Source organism: Vicugna pacos, chromosome 4, assembly GCF_048564905.1.
Source record: "Vicugna pacos chromosome 4, VicPac4, whole genome shotgun sequence".
In the NCBI taxonomy this organism is placed as follows: Eukaryota; Metazoa; Chordata; class Mammalia; order Artiodactyla; family Camelidae; genus Vicugna; species Vicugna pacos.
The window spans coordinates 20,243,546-20,263,908 of record NC_132990.1 but is presented as its reverse complement, the minus strand read 5'-3'; the positions used below and the strand labels follow the sequence as shown (position 1 = coordinate 20,263,908).

The following is a 20,363-nucleotide window of genomic DNA, read 5'->3' as shown; positions in this document are numbered from 1 at the left end:
GCAGGATCGTTACCTTTTCCAGAAATGTTGTTATTAAATTGGTGGCAAATAGAATATTTTTGAAGTCTTCCCAAGAAATGACATTATTGTCATTTGAACAAGCTCTTATGTACTGTTTGTGTTGTTATTCATTTATATGGTTTAGCCTCCCCGCCCCCCGGCCAAAGATTACGTGTACCTATAGGATATTCTGTGGCCTTCTTAATGTCTACAACTATAGATAGGTGAGTGAGTGAATGAATGGGTAAAAGAACTTAGTTTTGAATGTCCAAGTGCTCTGCTTTTCATATTTTGAAGTGTATTTTGCTCTATGTAATTGTCAGTATTTCTCACTAACCGTATTAGTTAAATCAAGTATTTTCAATGTCATGGAGAACTAGCTATTTAATCTGTGATGAATTCTTTTGGAAAGTGTTCTATCATCTCCTTCTTTCTAAAAGCTTCTTTTTTCATTGACTTTTCTTAAAGTGAAACTCTGCCATGTTATACTTCTGGAAGACTCAGAGATCTAAGACTGATTTGGGTTTGACCTGACATAATCGCTGTCCTGTTTAGACTTCTCTAAAACTGAAGTGCCCCCTCTCTGTTTGCTGCTTTGAATAGGGGACAACCAGGGGTCATTTCAGATCCACTAGGGCTTCTCCAAGCTCACGTGACTGTCCTCTTCTGCCCTGATTTACGCCTCCTTCCTCTCACCCTGAGACTGACTTGGCTCCTGTTGTTGAGGAAGCTGAAGGTGGATGACAGTTTCCTTCCCTGAAACTTGCTGCCTGTCTTGTCATCCTTTGGCATTTCTATCTCTGACATGACACTCACTCCTAAATTGGATGACGCTGACTTGCCCTTGGATGAGAATGGCAGACTTGCTTCATTATCTCCTCCACCTTTGGGCACATGCAGATTTTCCTGATCCAGCTGCTGCTATCCAACTGTATTTCTGCCTCAGCATTAGGTAATGAGCTCTTTTTTCATTTTTATTTCAGAGAGACCTCATCGGGCTTACTGACAGCACTGCTCTGAATGGAATCTTTTTTCTTCTTTCGTTCTTTTGAAATTGACCATTGGAGTTGTTTTGCCTTATAAATTAATCTTTCTCTTCTTCCTTCTTTAAATTTTTCCCCCCAGATGCCCCAGAGTACATGGCATATAACCCATCATTTGAAATGTAAGGAGAGTATTTACCCTTTTCTTTCAGTTCCTTCTTTATTTAAAAACATATTTCCTATAAAAAAAAACATGGAGTAGGTTAGCATTCATGCACTATAAAACAGTTAGATGAAAATTCTGAATAATAATTGGGGGAAGTGGTATCTGCTTATTACACATTCCCCTTAGAAAACACTGTGAAAAAAGTATGGTTTGTTGTATTTTAGAGACTCCGTAATTACCATGTGATGTGAGTTGTTATGGTAACAGGGTTTTCCCCCTTCCTATTAAATAACAGAGTAAATGGTTGCTTGAGATGTGATTGAATTGTCAGCTTTCAAGCTAATGTTATCCTGATGGGAAAGAGGAGGTGGGGTGGGGGGGGAGACTGAGCAGGAGAAAGAGGGAGGCAGGGAGGGAGCAGAGAGAGAGTTTTAAATGTCCAGAAAGCACCTACAAAGCAATGTGTCATTTTGCTTTAAAAATGTGTCCTCCACAAGCCTTCCCTTCTCATCTTCCAATCACTATTTGTCAGGGGGCAGGAGTAACAAAAAATTATTCTGTGCAAACAAGATTACTATTGACGGAAAATTGAAGCCAATTATTTCTTATTTATAAATAATGGGACATTGAGTGGCTCTGGGGGTCTCTCACACTAAGTACAAATGGTTTTTCTTCTGGAAATGTGGGAGGAGTGTGTGTATATCATAGACCAAATGTAGTGGCTCAGAACTGGTGTGTCTGTGTAGCAACTGAAGTTAAATATTTTTTTTCCTCTTGAGAATAATATGTACATCTGGGAAGCGTGAAAATGCTTTACTTTGTGACACTATGGTTTTAAAATGAGTAGCAAACTCTTTACCTGTTGATTTTTACATGCTGATATACCTTATCTCATTCCAGTTTTACAGTTGAACAACCTCACTAAAGCTTGTCTTACTGGATGCAAATTATTTAATGAAGGGCTGTTAAAGTGGGAATTTTCTTATACATGAATAATTGCATTTATTACCATCACCCTGGAGGCAGAAAACATTACCAAATTTCTGAGCAATGTATTCTGAACAGTAAATTATCTAACTAGGTGGCCAAGCAGTCCCTTCAAGTAAAACATGTGTCCGTGAAGGAACAAGCTCTTCTTTTTCATTCTCTTTCACCATTCCCCTTGTATTTGTGAATTGTGTTTCTAAGCAGGATATTATCTATTGAGCTAGTATTCCAAGTGTACATATTTAGAACTTGTATGATACAAATTTAAAATTTTAGGAAATTTCAAAATATGAAGTTTACAATACCCTCTTTAAAATTTTGCCTTGTCACTCACGGTGTTTCTGTCTGGAATTAAACATTTCCTAGCCAAAACATTTTGGACATATTTCATAAAATTTCATATATCCTCAACAACTTGCGTTTGAGTTTAACTGTGCCTACTAAAAAAAGTTTACTAATGTTGTGTTTTCCCACATCATAACTTTCTGTCGTTACTTGTTTATAGTAGCATGGTTTTCACATGACAAGATTTTTGTCTTAAAGCAAATATTGTACATTTAATTTCATTAAATTCAGCAGATACATAAGTGAAAACTTATTGTGAGTTCCATGGGAGGGATTCTGGGATGAACAGGAAATGATCTCTGCCTTTAGGATTGTATGAGATTAAGGTCCATACACAAATAATCAAGATGGAATCTGTCGAGTATTACAGGAGAGGCATATAGCACACTAGAAGTATAGGGATGGGAGAAATTATTTCAGTAAGTAGAGATAGAAAGACAGGGCATTCAAAGCAGTGGAAGAAGTCAGTGAATGCAAAGGTCCTGTAGAGTATAGAGCAGGCTTGGGAATTGGTTTATAACCCAGGTCAGCCAGAATACAGGTTAAATGAAAGAGAGGAGCAGAAATTCAAATGGGGATATTGGCTGAGGATCTTAGCCAGCAGAGTTCTTACACGACAAGTTATTTCTTAAAATAAATGGTGTACTTTTGATTCTAAAATACTTTGAACAGAGCCCAAAGGAATTTGGGCTTTATTCTTTAACAAGCCATCAAAGGTTTTTGAAAAGAAGTTCTGAGTTAATGTAATAGTAGCAGCACCATTGAGGATGTATCAGAAGGAGGAAAGATTTTACGCTGTTAGAAGATCACTTTGCTGGCCTCAATAATCAGCGCAGGACCAAACCAGTGAGGAAGAAAGTAGGGACAAATACAGTAAACATTTCAGAGGTAGAGTTGACCGTTGAATGGAGGGCAAGGGAGAAGTCCAGGATAAATCAGACATTTCAAACCTGGGTGACTGCAATATTGATGGGGTAATATTGATAGAAACAGGAAAGATAAAGGGATGAGTGGATTTTGAATGATAATGACAAACAAGTGTACAGAGGGTAATAGGTGTTTGGAGGTGAATATTTGAGAGGTGCATATTCTGAAAGTAGTGATTTCAAACTGTGTGTTTTACATTTTATTTGTATTGAGTTGTAATCTATATAAAGCAGGCTTCTCCCCTTTTAGTGTACAGTTCTATGAATTTTGAGAAGTGAATACGTTTGTCCAATCAGTACCACTGTCAAAATAAGAACAGTTCTCTGACCCTGAAGATCTCCCTGTACTCCTTTGTGGTCAGCCCATCACCCTTGTCCATCTCCTGACAAATATGAATCTCTTTTATGTCCCTCTAGAGTCCTGAGGACCACCACAAAGTAGACCTGGATGATCAAGGGGGCTGAGCACCAAGGCCTCAGCCTTCATCCTTACTTCGTCTAGGCAAATTTTACTTCTCTGTTCTCTGTTTTATATGTTGACATTTTACTCAACATTTACTTAACATTTGGGGCAGGGTGGAAAAATTACGTAGCTAAATATTCGAGAACTGTTTTTCGACAATGTTTCCACTCTGAGCCACTGTTGTCTCTTACCTGGGTTTTTGCAGGAGGCTCCGAGGTTTCTCTGCTTTGACCTTTATCCCCGACAGTCTCTCCTCCACCTAGTGGTCAGCATGATCCTTTTACAATGTAGACTTGATCTTGTCATTCTTATAGTGACCTGACGTCCTGAAAAGTGACCTGGAAGGCCCTGCTTTCTCCTTGGAATTGGCCGCTCTCCCTCTTTGCTTACTCTGTCTGCTGTCACACGGGCCTTATTTCAGTTCCTCAAACAGGTCAGCCATGTGCTCACTTTAGGGAACTTTGCCTTATCTTGAGTGTTTGTTTTTTAATTGAGGTAAAATTCACATAACATAAAACTAACCATTTTAAAGCTTCAAGTGTACAATCCACTGGTATTTAGTATGTTCACATGTGAAGCCATCACCTCTATCTAGTTGTAAAACATTTTCATCACCCTCCAATGAGACCATGTATGCATTAAATAATCACTCCCCATTGCCTCCCACTTCTTCCTCTCCCCCCGCCTCCTCCCTGCCCCTGACAACCACTAAGTTGCTTTCTATATATATGGATTTATTCTGTATGAATATTTCTGTCTGGAAATTCTGGAAATTTCATATAAATGGAATGAACATTAACCTATATGGGTGGCTGTACATTGAATCGGAATAGCGTCCTAAAATCTGTTTTTGGTAAAAAATGGCCTAGGAGATCTCTTTTGCCTGTAACACAAGTGGAGAGTAGGGATGTGACTGTATTCAGGCTATTTCCCTAAGCACCTCTTCAGTAAGGGAGAGAGCAAGAAAGTGCATTTTTAAAGAGATTTATTCACAGCTAACTCCATAGAACACTAAGACTAGGTATAATCTCATGAAACATGGGGAGTTCAGACTGGTATCTGGGCTCAAGCACGACTGCGTCCCCGCACCGACCTTCAGATGTCTGAGCAGCAGGAGCAGGATTAGCTTTAACCTTCAGTTTATAACCTCCTTTTATAGGTTTCCCGGCATGAAAGTCTTTGTTCCTAGAAGCTCAATGTTTGATTTGCTCATTTTCCTTTACATTTTTTCCATAATACTTTTTTTTTTAAAACTCAGGTGTAAGAAGCAGTTGAGACCATTGTCTTTCCAAAAAAATGTCCACTGCTCTTTTTGCCAATTTGCTGAAACTGTGGAGATTCTCAGTTGTGGAGTGATGTCCATGGGTTATTTGGCAGCAAAATTGTTAAATATTTTGGAGTTCTGAAAGAAGAAATAAGTTTTGGTTGTGGTGCTTAAGCGTCCTTTCTGTTAAGTCCAGGTCTCAGAATAAGACTTAAAAAGATAGTTAGTGTATTTTATGAAAAGGGAACAGAATTGATAGGAACAAAGGTAAAAGTCCCCACATTTTGGAAACAGAGAGCAAGGCCGTGGACTGATTAATGCCTCCACAGCTGGCAGTGTGAACTAGGTTATCATCAGCTTCCTGGATAACAAGAGAACAGGAATTGGTGGGCCCATTCCTTTAAGGAGCTCTGTTAACATGTGAAGAAGGTTCCCCCTTCTGTACTGGCTAGAGTGGGTTCTTCATCAGAAAAACAAGTCACCTGTTTTTATAATTTTTTTTAAGTTCATCTCATGACCTGAGTATCTTTTTCATACTGTTTATCTAATTTTTTAAAAAGAAGCAGTGGAACAAGGGGTAATAGATGGTAGACAGAATCTCTTTGTTCCCATAGATGCTTCATAATTGTGCCTTGTAATCTATGTGTGTCCATTTCTGGCTCTCCTGCCCATTTCTGCGCGCTCTGCAGACACTGTTCAGCGCATAGTCCCCATATCCTCCCATACATAGACCCTTGCGTGTAGTAGGCCCACACTAAGGCTGGGAGTAGAGAAAATGCCAGAGGCCCTGGGAGCCAGCTATATTCAGAGAGGTTGTTCTCTCCCCTATCACAAAGCACTTGAGAAAATTAATTCCTGTAATACAGAAAAATCTCCTTAAACACTGTAGTTATGATGATTCTGGGGTAATTATATAGAAATTTATCCTTTTTCTTTATTTGTTGTTGCTCTTCTCTGAGACATAGACTGAAGTTTCAGTTGCTGGAGTTTCAATGAGAGGAGTTACAGGAAACATGAAATGTGATGCACTGTGACTTTTTGTCTTGAGGGATCTTTCTTTAACAGAAGCAGACCTTGGGAAGATTTGTTGCAAGATAGCCATATACTAATAGGTAGAAACAGAAATGGCTATGAAAACCAGATGTTTTGTCTGGGCCTGTCTTCAGAAACAGGATTTCAGTGTTGGCATGTATCATTTTTCTCTTGTTTACCCACACTGATTAAAGGGCATTTATCCAGTGGTGTGCACAATTGCTGTGTGCAGTACTCATTTGCATGCCATCATGGTTTCTACACAACATGATATTTCTGTTGGCAATTTAAGTTTATTACTTCAGAAATTGTCATATTGGTAATCCAGGATGTGAGCAATATTTATTTTTATTTAAAATTACTAGGGGGATTTGTTAGACAATACCTAGTTTCCTGACATTGGCGAGAGGCTCTGCAGACTTTCCCCCTATTTTCAAGGACATATTTGTATTACACATACATCTTAGCTTGTTATTATTGTAGGGTTTTATTTGCTTTAATTTAGAAAATTCCAGGCTTATTTTATTTTGTCTTTACAAGACTCTATAAACTCCTCTCCTTTGAAAATATCCAGAAGATCTTATTTGTGGTTCTGATCCTAGACTGATTTGGTTTGTTTTAGTATCTAAACCATTTAAATGAGGGGAAGGAAAGAATTGATGATACAGTTTTAATTTCAGTCTGTTTTAATACTGTGCAGTCTGACTTATGTTTTGGTATATTTCCCCCGCAGGTTCACATCCAGCTTTCTGAGTGGCACCGTGCAATTTTTCTCCCACAGGCCTGGCTTGCCTATATGAACCGTGCCTATCACGCCGTTTTACAGGTAATGAAAGTGTAGAGTGGGTTGCTCTAGGGAGTGTCTCCTTCTTAACCTTAAATTTTACTACAAATACGTATTTTACTATAAAAACACTTAGGAAAATAGCAGTATCAAAAATGCGATGGTATTTTTGCTCATAAAGAAAGTGAGATACGTATATATATATAACTGCACTTTAATTTTAAATGTGACGCCCGCCCCAAGTCTGTGTTCCACCCAGACCTCCCCTTGAGCGCTATCCTTCTACGTCCTGCTGCTTTTGGAACATCTCCCCCATGTCCCAGAAGTCCCCCGTGGCAGCCCCACAGCACCTCAACTTGAGCTCATCCTCTTACCTCATACCTGTGCGCCATCACACTGGACCTGCTCGCATCTCCAGCTTTACCTCTTACCTTCCCCTGAATTTTTGGCCCTGCTCAATTTCCTTCTTTTCCCAAACTCAGCATGTCTTCCTGAATGTCCTGGCTTTTACCTACGCCGTTCCTTCTGTTGCAGGCACTGCCCCTCCCTCTGCCTGCCTCACCTCTACTTGTTGTCTAGAAGATTCTACCTGTGTGCCTTCCCTCTCCCCCACTGGATTGTGTACCTCTCCTGTGCACTTCCATAGAACCACACTTGCCCTTTGGAAGCCTTTATCATTTCAGTTATGTGTCCGAGGCCTCCTGGTTGTCTCTGCTCCTTAAAGCCAGGAGCCGTTTGTTCCTCTCTGCTGTCTCAAACCTGACATCATGTCTAAAACATAACAGGTGCTCACTAAATAAATGAATTATACTCAGTTTGACTTTTTTTATTCTAATAATATTTTAAGTTATAGTTTGTGCGTTTTTTTAATTAGGATTAATTTTTAATCAGTTTGGGAGTATTGCAACAGTTACCAATATAAGAAAAAACGAGCTCAGTCCTTTTCCCTAGCTTCGAATTCATTGTTAAGGATGACAGAAAAAAATCTGATGGTACTTGCATAATTTATGGCCTGAAGTAAGATTTTCATGAAGTCTTAGCAAGTGAGGTGTTATGGTTAAAGATAACGGCTGTCCTAAAAGATCGGGGTGATGGGGCGGGAGCGGGTGGCAGGGGCAGGGGAGTGACTAAACAGCTTGGCATTGATGTTCTCATCTTAAATTTAAACCTTGCTACCGCATGTGATTGAGTCTAGAATTTATGAAGTACTAATGCGTCTTCAGAGATTCTGATTGACTAGAACTGAGTAGGGGATCAGGAATCTCCATGTTTACCAAGCTGCCAGGTGATTTCAATTCAGTCTATCAACCCTACTCGGAGCAAAAGAGTTTTAGATGATTTCCCAAACTACACTGGAATCTGCATTTTCAAGACATCCTCTTGGAACCATTGTTTCCTTTTGCTTCGCTAACACCACTTTTTTATCCTCAGCAGCATCCAGGCACACAGTTTTGAATAGATGCATAGGTGAATTGAACGAATTGCTCATACACACACTGAACCAATTATAGTTTGTGCTCAAGAAGAGTGAGACTGCATGTCAGAGTATGCACTTTTTTGCACATTATTTTTCCCTGTGTAATTTTGCAGTGTTTACCTTCCCCAAACATTTACGGAGCACCCTTTACTGGCCAGGCCCTATGCCATGTATGTGTGGAATAGAAGGAGGAATTAAAGTGTTTCTTCCTCTCAGGGAGCAACCAGTCCAGTGCAGGAAACCTAATGTGGGCACTTGCAGCTCCAGTACAGATCTTGGATGCTTTAATAGAGGATGTACAAAGCCCTACAGGCACCTGGAGCCGGCAAGAAGAACTCCTCCTTCTCCAGAAAGACCTGAGAATTTTATTTAGCTCTTAGCATAAGGAAGGCTAAATTGAACAGGATTATAGTATTGCGCATATAAATGACAAACAGTTGATTTTAAAAAACCCTCCATGGTTGTTGGGTTTTTGTTTTTTTTTAAATAAGAGCTACCATTTGTTGAATAACTAATGTGTGTCCAACACTTAACGTATATTATTTCAATTAATCTTTACAGAAGCCCTTTGAAATGGGTGTTGTTAACCTCACGTGTAACAGGATTGTAGATGGGGAAGCAAGGTTAGCTAGGAAAGCAAAGCAAACAGTACAAAATCAACGAGAGAACTAGAACTTAACCTGCTTTTGTCTGACTCCAGAGCCTCAGCCTTTTCCACTGTTCATGCACTTTCCCTAATACTGTCATTAGTTGTAACAACAAATAATGCCAACTGGTTTAATATTTAAGAAGACAGATCTATTCATAAAAAGTCTGCTGAGTATTTTTGGTGATACAGGTCAGTTATTCTGCCTTTCTACTATTGTGGGTGATAGTGTCTGTCTTTATCACATAAAATCTCTTTCCTTTGATTTCTAATAAGTCTAGTTCCATTGGGAATTGGTGATTAAGAAGTGAAACTCAAAGTATAGATAGACTATAATAAGAAGATTTTCAATATTACTTGAAAGTCCAGCAATGCTTTTTAGGCTATCACTATTATTTGAAAATATGCTGGTGCATTTTTACTGTTCATCAAGTCTTTTTTTAAATGAGCCCACACACTTAAATAGAATTTATGGCATCTTAGAAGAATTAGAGCAACTGCCAGACTTCTCGTCTATATGAAGAATTTCTCTCCCGGAAGATAACTCTTCTGTGCAGGAATTATAGTTAGTTCCATCTGGTGCTAGACATATTTTGTAGCATTAAACTAGAGGATCGTTTAGAGGAGCCATGTTTTATTCAGTAAGCCAAGGAGATATGCTAAAAGGTACATTCTACATTATTTCCCGGAGGTTGATTATAATGTGAATAAGTTTGAGATGTGAACACTTCTAGTGCCTTTTGCTTGGGCGTCAGCTTCCAGCCTTATCTAATTTTTCCACGAGAATGTGGGGCTTTGAATTACAAGCATATCAAAGTGGTTGACATGGGGGTGTATTTGGATTTCTTCCCATTAAGATGAAAAATGCAGATACAAGTTGATGGACAGTTCCAAGTCCATTTTGGGAAGGTGCCCTCTACCGTTGTCTTTACCTTGCTGCCCTTGTGGGATGCAGAGCAGGTTAGAAGGGCTCTTAGGGACTGTGAATATGACCTCAGACAGGACAGAGGAATTAAAACAGGTCGACTCCAGATGCTTGTTCCTGAGTTGGTCAGCCTGCTGCACAAAAGTCTGAAATCAAAACCAGTCAGGAATTGTGATTCCTAGCAAAATACTCTTTGACCACTTGTAAGGGTTTTTTGTTTGTTTGTTTTTAATGTGCAGGTTGAGAGCTAGGGAAATTGCTCACTGTAATCAGCAAGCTTTTGGTTACAAAGGCTGAAAATGTTTTTAATTAAGAAGAATAGGTAAATTAATAATTGGAATTTACGGGCAATCCAAAAATCTCAATTCAAGTGATCATCTCAGCTTTTTCTCACCCAATGACTGTCCCCTGCCCACCTGCGCCCCCCGCTTAACCACAGCTGTTAACCAGAAGCAGAGGTAGCTGAGTTCAATGCCACCAGATCTCTGTTATCAGCAGGTGAAGAATTGGATGGCAAAGTGGATTTGAATAAATAGCCTAACACAGGCTGGGTGGAAGGGGTTAGAGAGGCAGTTCAGAAAAGGAGATTGAGAAGAACAGAGACTGAGAAAGAAAAAATGAGAAATTTGCTAGTCACAGTGAAATGGTTGTACTGGTTATGGCTACAGGAGAGATTAAAAGAGTGGGCCTTCTCAAGATGCTGCACATACACTGGCTTTTTTGTGTTTTGTTTATTTCTAAACAGATTTTTAGCCTTTTAATTTCCTATTTCTTACCTTTTTTTGGAGAAGCACTATGGAAAATAAATGTTTTAGGAGGAAAGAGGCATGATTTAAGAAGCATAACAAACAGATAGGCAATAAAAATTATTTTCTATTTTGCCTACCCTCTTGGGAGACCAATATCAATATTAGATATTAATATTTTGCCAGTTGAATCACTTCTGATACCTTGCTCCAAGAAACTGAAGGGAGAGGGAAAGGGCTGGGGTTCTGTCATTGAAAACATGGAGTTGGGGGTGATATGATTGAAGTAAACAGAATCTTTGAAGAATGTGAACAGAATGCCCATGAAATCTCAGAGTGCCTGAACTGGTGAGCCCCAGCACACTGTGTGCCTCCTTAGATGGAGGAAACCATCCTTGTCTTCCTCAGTGAATTTACAGGCTAGTAACAGAGTATATGAGAGAAATACAAAGACATGCAGCTGTATATCTGAATATTACATCTTGGGGAACCTTTTACTCTATAAAAGTAAACAGATTAAAAATATGAATTATTTCAAGAAGGATTTAGATACTTTCATGAGAGAACAGCTTATACGAAGATAATAAGGGGAGTTTGTTTTTAACAACAAACCTGGTAATGGTAGCTCTTGTTTGTCATCGGTCACTGTACTAAAGAGACACTTTTCCGCATTATTTAATATCATGCTCTAATACCATGAGTTAGGTGTCAGCTATATGTTACAAATGAGGCAACTAAAGCTTTGAGAAATGAAGTAACTTGCCCAAATTTACACAGTAAAATTTGAAGTAAGTGGAAATGGCATTATATTGGGACGTTCAATCCCAGAGCCCAGATCCTTAACCTAAAGCTATATTGCTTCCCTCTTTGGGATATAGAGATATACTTCTCTTCTGTAAAACATACCTTAGAACTCTAAAATCAGTAAGAAAAGGCAACCAGTAGAAAAATGGACAGAATAGGAAACCCAAATAGAAAATAAACATTTGGAAAGATGCTCAATCTTAGTAAATGGTAAGATGAAAATTAAAACCATAATGAGCACCATTTCACACCTGCAAAAATGGTAAAAATTTAAAAACCTGACAGTTCCAAATGCTAGTTAGGATATGAAGTAACCAGAACTCTTATTTACTGCTTATGAGGAGGTAAGCTGCACAACTACTTCCGAAAATGGTTTGGTATTACTCAGTAACACAATATGCAATCTAAGTTCTTGTCCAGTTCAGGGTATATCAATAAACCAGTATTTTAATTACATTTAAATAATGTAATTGGTGATGGAGTAGAGGGGAAAGCATGTGATCAAAATAGGCCTGAGTGTAAAAAAAATTGAACAGATAATAAATATTTGAAGGCCTTGTTCTTAAAGATATTAATGATATTAGCTATGTTTTTATTACACGATATAGGTTGAGATTATATCTATAAATTCACTCAGGAAATAGAAATGTAATATGCAGCTGTTTGAGAAAAAAATTTGTAATTCATTACCTAAATCTTAAGTGTTATGTATTTACCGTACTCATTTGCTACCATTCTGTTATAATGCTGGTACCCAGACCCCAGTCTTGGTATAGTGTCGTTAAAATTATCAGCTGCTGACAGAAGCTATTTATTATCATATAGGGGATTTTTTGGAATGGGACCCATAGAATTCAAATTTGCTTTTAATAGATCTGTTGAAACAAAGTGCTTTGCACTAAATTTGCCAAAGTCCTTTGCACTATACACGTTGAGTGTTTTGCACTAAATTTGCCAAAGCGCTCTTTGCACTATAGACTTCAGGATATACTTATTTGGTGAATGTAGAAATCCCTGAACAGTGATGTAATTCTCTCTCCTTACACATCCTCTGTCATATCTGATATCCTATCAGGAACACCTTAGGCCAGTTGGGAAAGGATACATCTGTTACCTACGTGTTTTCCAAAGACATTTTAAGATAATTTTGGTCACAGAGTTTGCATGCTGATTTATGCTGTGCTTTTTGCAGGGACGAATAGCAGAGCTGGAGCTGCAATTAAAACACGGAAAAGAAGGACCTGAGGAGGTGCAATACAAAAAAAGCACAGCCTGGCTCTGGTAAGGGGATGGCATTCCGCTGCTCATTATTCGACATGGGAAACGAACTGTGAGGGAGAAGGTGGCCGCTTTAAAGACTTTAATATTGGAATTGTAACCTCTGTGTGAGCCTAAAGGGGAAAAGGCTGAAGATCTGATAGGTATATTTTCCATCTCTTTCCCAGATGTAAGATAAGAAAGAGAGCTTTGTATTCATGAATTTTGTATATATATTTTATTGGTTTCTAAAGCAATGTGGAAATGGTTTGTTTTTCCCGTTTTCCCCTATAATTGATTATTTTATATGCTTTTAAATGAAAGTTTAGTGTTTTTCCCACTCATTTAGTCAAGGAATACCCTTCTGCTCCCCTGATCCCCCCTCCCCGAGACATCTTCATTATTAGGAGCATCTTTTCCATGTCAGGGCTTTAATTTCTTTGACAGACATCCCCTAGTGAATTCCCACTATATTATCTAGAAATGTATAAGTGCTGGCACATAAAAAGCAATTTAAATTGTTACATGGGTTGGGATGAATACCTTGTCAGATTAATGTTGCAGCAGCTTAAATCTAAGTAAAGTGCCCAGAATCTAAATAGCTTTGCCTGTAGCTACAGGTTTCTTTAATATAAAAATCTGTTCATCAAATGAGAATACTTGGTTTCAGTTTTTTACTTACTAACAACTGGCATATGTAGAAAAGCAGAAGCTCTGTGTGTGTTTTTGTGCATGCATGCACACATTTAACTAATTTAAGTTACATTTCCTAGATTTATTTTAAAAATGACAATGCAGTTTAAAACATTATGACATTGGATTTAAGCTTAGAGATTAAGAATTTGGATTTTGCTTCCTATTTGCTATTTTCCTTTATGTGTAGTTTTAATTCCATCTTCTGAAAATGATAATTTGGGGAGTTGTATGTTAGCTATAGTCATCAAAAAATACATAGAGACATACAGTACAAAAGATTGAGAGAAAGGTAAAAATCAAGCATAACTCCAAGATTTTGACTGTGAATCGCTAAAAGCATGGAGTTATCATTTATGTAGATGAGGAAGACTGTAGAATAGCAGATCTGTCTAGGGTAGAAATCAAGTTTGAGACTTGCTAAGCCTGAGATACCTAATTAGACCTCCAAGTTGGAGAAATCACACAGGTTACTGACTATGTGAGTCTAGAGTTCAAGGGTGAGGGCAGGGCTGGAAATATAAATTCAGGAATCATCAGCATATCAACTACACTTAAAATCATAATGCTGGATGAGATCATCTAGGAAATGAGTAAAGACAGAGAAAAGGTCAGAGGACTGAGCCCTGGAGCACTTCAACACTTAGAAATTGGGGGAGATGAAGAGGGAACCAATAAAGCAGGTGGACCATTAGTGACCAGTGATATAGGGAGCAAACCAAGAGAAAACAGAATTTTAAAAGCTATCTTAAAAGTTGAGGGAAGAAAATGTTCCAAGAAAGAAGCAACCAATTGTGTGAAATGCTGCTGTGAGATTGCAAAAGTTGGAGACTGAGAATTAAGCATTAGACTGGGCCTCTTGAAAGTCATTGGTGACCATGAAGGATCTGTTTTGTAGGGACAAATGCCAGGTTATAGAAGAATCTAGAGAGAGTAGAAGGAGATGAACTGGAGTCATCAAGTATAAGCTACTCTTTTAAATGAATTCTGATGTATAGGAAGCAGTGGAATGGGGCAATAGCTGGAGAGTTTCTTCTTTTAAGATGGTAGATGCTGTAGTATGTTCACAAGGTAAGAGGACTAATACAAGAACAGAAGGAAAAATCTGTGATGCAGCAGAGAGAAGGACGATTAGGTAAGAAGGAACCAGTGGAAGGTGTGGCCCTACCTAGAAGTGTAGCAAGTCATGATTTATAATTATTTCATGTTGACCAATTAAAGAATACATTGAATGCACTATATTCCATTTAGGAAGAACAAGATTGGCCAATATGTTTTAGGAAAATTTACTGTCAAATGGCTTTATGAAATACCAGTTTAAGGAACAGTTTACAACTATCTGAAAAACTTGGCTCTTATTCTTAAAGAATGAGTCGTTCTCAGAGTGCTGAATAGCTAAGATTTTATTATATTTCAAACGCAAATATTTATGAATGCAAATATAGTTTATATTTGCAAAGCTCCTATGATATTTATAAAAACTTTGTATGAAACTCAAAGTGTATAGTGAAAATGTCTATATCCTCTTCAAAATGTAAATTTTGCAGTCAATTATTATTTTCTACTTAATCTCAAGATTCTTACATGAAAAAAAAATTCTGTGAATATTTGAATTGAGCATACCTTCCTTCAGATCCACAAATGTAATTATTTTCTTTTAGTTCAATTTTATAGCCTACGTTTATTTATTTTAATTGAGGTGTAGCTGACATATAACATTATGTTAGTTTCATATGTACTATAACCAACATTTAAAATTTTATTTTGTAGATATATGTAGTGAAAATTTTATTATCTACAATTTGAAAGAAGTAAATTGCTGTTTTGGTGAGCAGAGAAGAAAGAAGTGTCTTAGTTCCAGCTGCTATAACAAAAATACCATAGACCAGGTGGCTTAAACAACATAAATTTATTTTTCACTGTTACAAAGGCTGGGAAACCCTAGATCAAGGTGACAGCGGATCTGGTGCTGGTGAGGGCCTGATCCTAAGTTTGCGGGTGGCTGCCTTCTCCTTGTATCTTCCCATGGCAGAGAGCAGAGAGAAAGCAAGCTGTCTGGTCTCTCTTCTTATAAGGACACTAATTCCATTCACGAGGGCTCCACCTCGTGACCTCACAAAGGCCTCGCATTCGGAGTTGAAATTTCAGCATATGAATATGGGAGGAGATACAGACATTCAGTCCATAGCAGAGAATAATATAAAGGGCTCTTGTATCCCCACCACTCAGTATGAGAAATGACACCATGACCACGCTCCTCAGTTCCATTCAGATCCTTCCCTGCCTCTGCTAAGTAACCTGAGGAGATGGAAGGAAAGCCATTACTACAGTTCTTTCACTTTACCCTAAAATTCTACATGGATGTTTTAAGATCTGGAGTCACTGCCAGAGGTTCTTATTAGTTGATGAATAAGCAAAAACATTGGTTTCTTGCTCTACCATAAACTCTCATACTTCTTTTCCATCTGTACCACAGGGTTCGAGACATGTTGACTGATGAGGTCACCAAAGCAGCTGCAAAGTAAGATCCATTTATTCTCTTACCAGAAATTTTCTAAAAACTTTTTCTTCCCTTCACCACTACATTTTCTCCTTTTCAGGCATCTCATACCTTTAACGGTCTTAAAGGACTTTTGAGTTGTATTTTTAAAAATCAGTTGTTACTCTTTCTCATATTCTTACTACATGTTTTTCTGTGAAAATACAGAGGAACCAGTTCAGACACATAACTTTTACATCCAGGTTGCACCGACATTGTACACCTAACAAAATGCCCCATACTTTGGCTTAGATTTAAAAGACTGTGATTTAGTAAAAGAGGGAGAAAGAAGAAATCTTTGATAATGTGAATGAATTACAGGGATTTTGTAAATAGATGGTTAAATCTCAACTGTGAGCTAGTAAATAAATCAAAGTGCCTCCTTTCATTCTCTTGATGTTATTGGGTCCAGGATATCTAAATACTGAATTTTTTAATACTAAAAATGCATACGAAGACCCAGTAAAAAGGCAATTTTGTCATATCCTTATGGTTTTTTTTTTAACAAAAATAACCTGAGTATTACTACCTTGAGGCTTTTTATTTTTAAGCCAGCTCTCACTAAGAAAATGATACCCTAGTAAACTTGCTTGAGCAACCTCTTCAGGTCCCTTTGTTAGCAAGCTGACTAATTGTTCCTGGTGATAAGTGATATGTACCTCTCCTTTTCACCATTAACTTTAGGTGCCTCCATTTCTGTTTGACTTCCTTTCTTCATGTCCAGCAAAAAACCATAAATATACCTTTGACCTAGAGGATTTCATATGTACTGAAAGTCCGTATTACCTGGAAATACTTACAATATAGTTTATCCCTGTCGTGTCCCAGAGCTTCTGTAGCTAAATAGATTTTGCCTTAAAAAACAAAAACAAAAACATGATCTATCTTAGAGTTCACTTTCCACCAGCAATGTCTTAAACAGTTATTTCACTGGAAAATCTGACCTCAGTACCTGATCGCTACTCAGCCACGGGTCTTCTGAATAAAGGGACATAGAAGTGGTAATCCTCTCCTGAACGCCTCAATTCTGTGAGAGGCACTGGGAAATATCTGTTGACATATCTGTTTACAAAATGAAAGGAAAAATACTGAGAGGCTTCTATAGAGACTCATTGGTGTCTGCTTATCTAGTTTGGTGCATTGCAGACACGATGGGAGGGTGTTCAGCTGCTTATTGGAGGGGAGGAGGTGCTGGGGTGGGGGATTGCCTTTGACCTTTATCTTTTATAGTTTGTTGTATTATATAGTCTACTTATATCCTGTTAAAAACAGTGCTCTGACATTTGCAACAAAAAAGTTTGAATGCTGAAGAAACTAGCAGCTTTCTATTAAAACAAAGTATAATTTTGCCTTTCTGGAAGGTTTTGCAGATTCCATTCTAAAATTTTATTTCAGTAAGACTTTAATCTTCAGATTTGCATAGCATCATTTCATGACTAATACCTAAGAAGAGTGTGTTCACATTCTCAGTGGTATGGAGTAAAAATAATTTATGTTCTCATGGTATTACCTTTTCATCAAAAATTTCAAAGTATTTTATAGACCTCATCTTATTACAGCAATTCTGACAATGCTAGGCATGACAGCAAGTGAGCAAGAGATAGTTGGTCCAGAGGCTGAGAGATTAATGATGGAGCAGGGGAAAAATCTCTTTGCTGCCTTCTCTTTACTTTTCCCCACTGGCTTCCTTCAATCATGTGAGGACCCCACCACCATCTCCTGCCAGCTTAGCCTTCTGTTCCTTGGACCATGGATGCCACAGGCTGGGTGGGCCAATGTAGGGTTTATTTTGTTCTGAGCCATAAATTAAATGTAGAAAGTAAAATACAAGTCAGAGGATTAGACTGATTTGCTCACTTGAGAGCATTTTTAAAGCATCAGGGATATGGCTAAGGGAGAATCAGAACACAGATAAACCCTGGTGATTGATGTAAGTTTATTTTCATTGTTAATAATTAAATAGATTTGAACGTGAAGGTAATAATCCCCAAAGGATTGGGTCACTTTGCTAATATGTAATGTAATACTTTGTCCCTAAGAAAGCATCATTGTAGCTTGGCCTTCCTTGAGCTTTTTAATTAAGCTAATGGCATCTGTTTGTTTCAAAGGACAATTTAATTAAAATGTCAGTGGTGTTGCCTAGATAAATACTGTACTGATGCTGACATGTTATTATGCAAATTAGTCACTACTGCTTGACTGGTAAGGGATAGCTAATTGATCAACGAGGTGAAGAGTTTTTGCTGAACCAATTGTAGGATTTCACCTGGCCAGCTCCTCCTTGGAGTTGTCTCACTATGTACAGTGTCTTCTCTCCATAAGTCACTGTGCGAGGCATGTGGGGAATGTAAAGATTATCAGTAGCTAGTCACTGTACCTTTATGAAACGTTGTAGTGTAGCTTGGTATAAGCATCCATTGTGTGACTGTGGTTTAATTTTTTTCTGTCCAAAGATTAATGTCCAAGAGTGCGTTTAGTCTGCATCCAAAGGTCTAATTACTGGTAGCTTTAAATATGTTTTCCATTTTACAAGAAGAATACATGCTCAAGAATGCCAAGACCAGTGGCACTTCTGAAATAAAGTAATTTGGGGCACTGTTTTAAAACTGAGGCTAAATTCTCTTTCAGAATTTTAGGGTTAAAAAGATATTTTTTATGTCATCTTAACTAATATCCTTGTTTTAAAGGATTTGATACCCAATTTCTGGTGGCTGTCTAAGAATTTCTACAGGGTGATAAAAACCGAGGAAATTCTCAGATCATTGAGAATTTAAAACCTTTTTTTTTTTTAATCTAACTTCAGGGATTCATGACCACTTCGTAACAGAATAGATATTCTCAGCTAATGGAAAGGGAGAATATTAGGAATAAAGGATTTAAATTTGGTTTTGTTACATGATTTTCTGGCTAGGACACCTAGGAGTGACCACATCTTGCCTTGCTTCCTGGTGTTTTATTATTAGCTATTGGAGTTCCCAGTAATCCTTATTGCAAAGCTGCTTCAAACTCAAGTTTTTCTTCCTGTTATCTCCCCTGTCCCATTCCTCAATATAAATGTTGTCTTATCAACATATGGCAGCCCTCATAGAGGAATGGATCCCTGAAGGGGTGAAGAAAATAACCAAGTGTGCAGAGCAAGCCTTCACTGAGTTTAACCATCCCAAGGTGGGAGAGAGAGAAGGGAGGAGGAAATGGTTGAATCCATAGATGGAGGAACTTGATAATGGCAGATCCTAAGTTCAGTTCTTACCAAGTGGAAACAAAAATACAAGAACACAGGTGTATACTAATGCTTTGATACCCACTAACTCATGTGTTCAGTCATGACCGTGGCTTAGGGCTGGAGGCACTAGGCTTGTATGGTGAACAGGATTGTAAGTCTTCCTCATCCCAGACATCGGTTCTGTTCCTGCACAGGGGTAAACAGGGAGTAATCCTTGGACATGTGCACTGATTCGAATTCAGATCTCAAGTCCAGGTTTGGGGAAACATTCTCTCTGTTTATGGGAACCCTCAGTTGTAGGACTGAGAACTGAGCTATCTGATGGTAAGAGTGCTGTGTTGCTCGAGTCCTGTTATGACAGAGTTGGCAAGCCAAGAGCATCTCCTCAATGTCCCATTGGGGATTTTATTCTATAGGATCACTTTGGAATTATGGAATAATACTACCTGTACATTTTTCAAGCAGTAAGTATATTTAAAAGGTTCAGTTTTCTTGATACCAAATTTGGAAGTCAAACTTAAGATTTTATTGCCAATATTAGAAAACCACTGTTTGGATGATATAAAGGGGCCACTTTCAAACCCAGTAATTTAAAAACAGGCCTTGTTTTCTTCTTATCTAGGGTCTCTAAATTATGTTACAGTCTGATTTTAAGATTGCTGGCTTTGGCATGTTAAAAAAAAAGAAGGGGGAAATATTCATGACAGAGGAAAGCTCCCAGTGTGTCGAGTTGCTAGTAAAGGATGCCATCTGAAGCGGTTCACTAGAAGCTAGTTCCACACACTGGTGCTTTCAAAGAGCCAGAAGCCAGCTTCGTTCTGCTGTTCTTATTCACAGAACTGTCCCTGGTTGTGTTTTCCAACAGCTCGATACATTTGTATTGGCCAAAGATGACACCGAAGAAGCTTGGGATATGTCGGGTCAAATGATAAAACAAAAATTTTAGAAAGAAAGAGCTTAGATATATGGAGCTTGGATTTTTATGTTACCAAAAGCGTAGTGACCGGACATTTATTAGAGAAGTTCAAAATCAGCCCTAGTGTCAGAACAAGCAAAGAAGCTGCTGGCATCAGGGAACAAACAGACCTGCATTTACGAGGCTC

At 38.1% G+C, this 20,363-nt stretch overlaps 1 protein-coding gene across 5 annotated transcripts in view; it reads left to right on the top strand.

The window, feature by feature from the left end:
• Window positions 1-20,363, top strand: part of FOCAD (focadhesin) — a 235,946-nt gene that overhangs the window by 163,738 nt on the left and 51,845 nt on the right. For all 5 annotated transcript variants that reach the window (XM_006208259.4, XM_072959321.1, XM_072959322.1 and 2 more), the window contains 3 exons: window positions 6,900-6,992; window positions 12,741-12,829; window positions 15,975-16,019. In XM_006208259.4, the coding sequence (XP_006208321.2) occupies window positions 6,900-6,992; window positions 12,741-12,829; window positions 15,975-16,019 (227 nt within the window). The remainder of the gene's footprint in view (window positions 1-6,899; window positions 6,993-12,740; window positions 12,830-15,974; window positions 16,020-20,363) is intronic.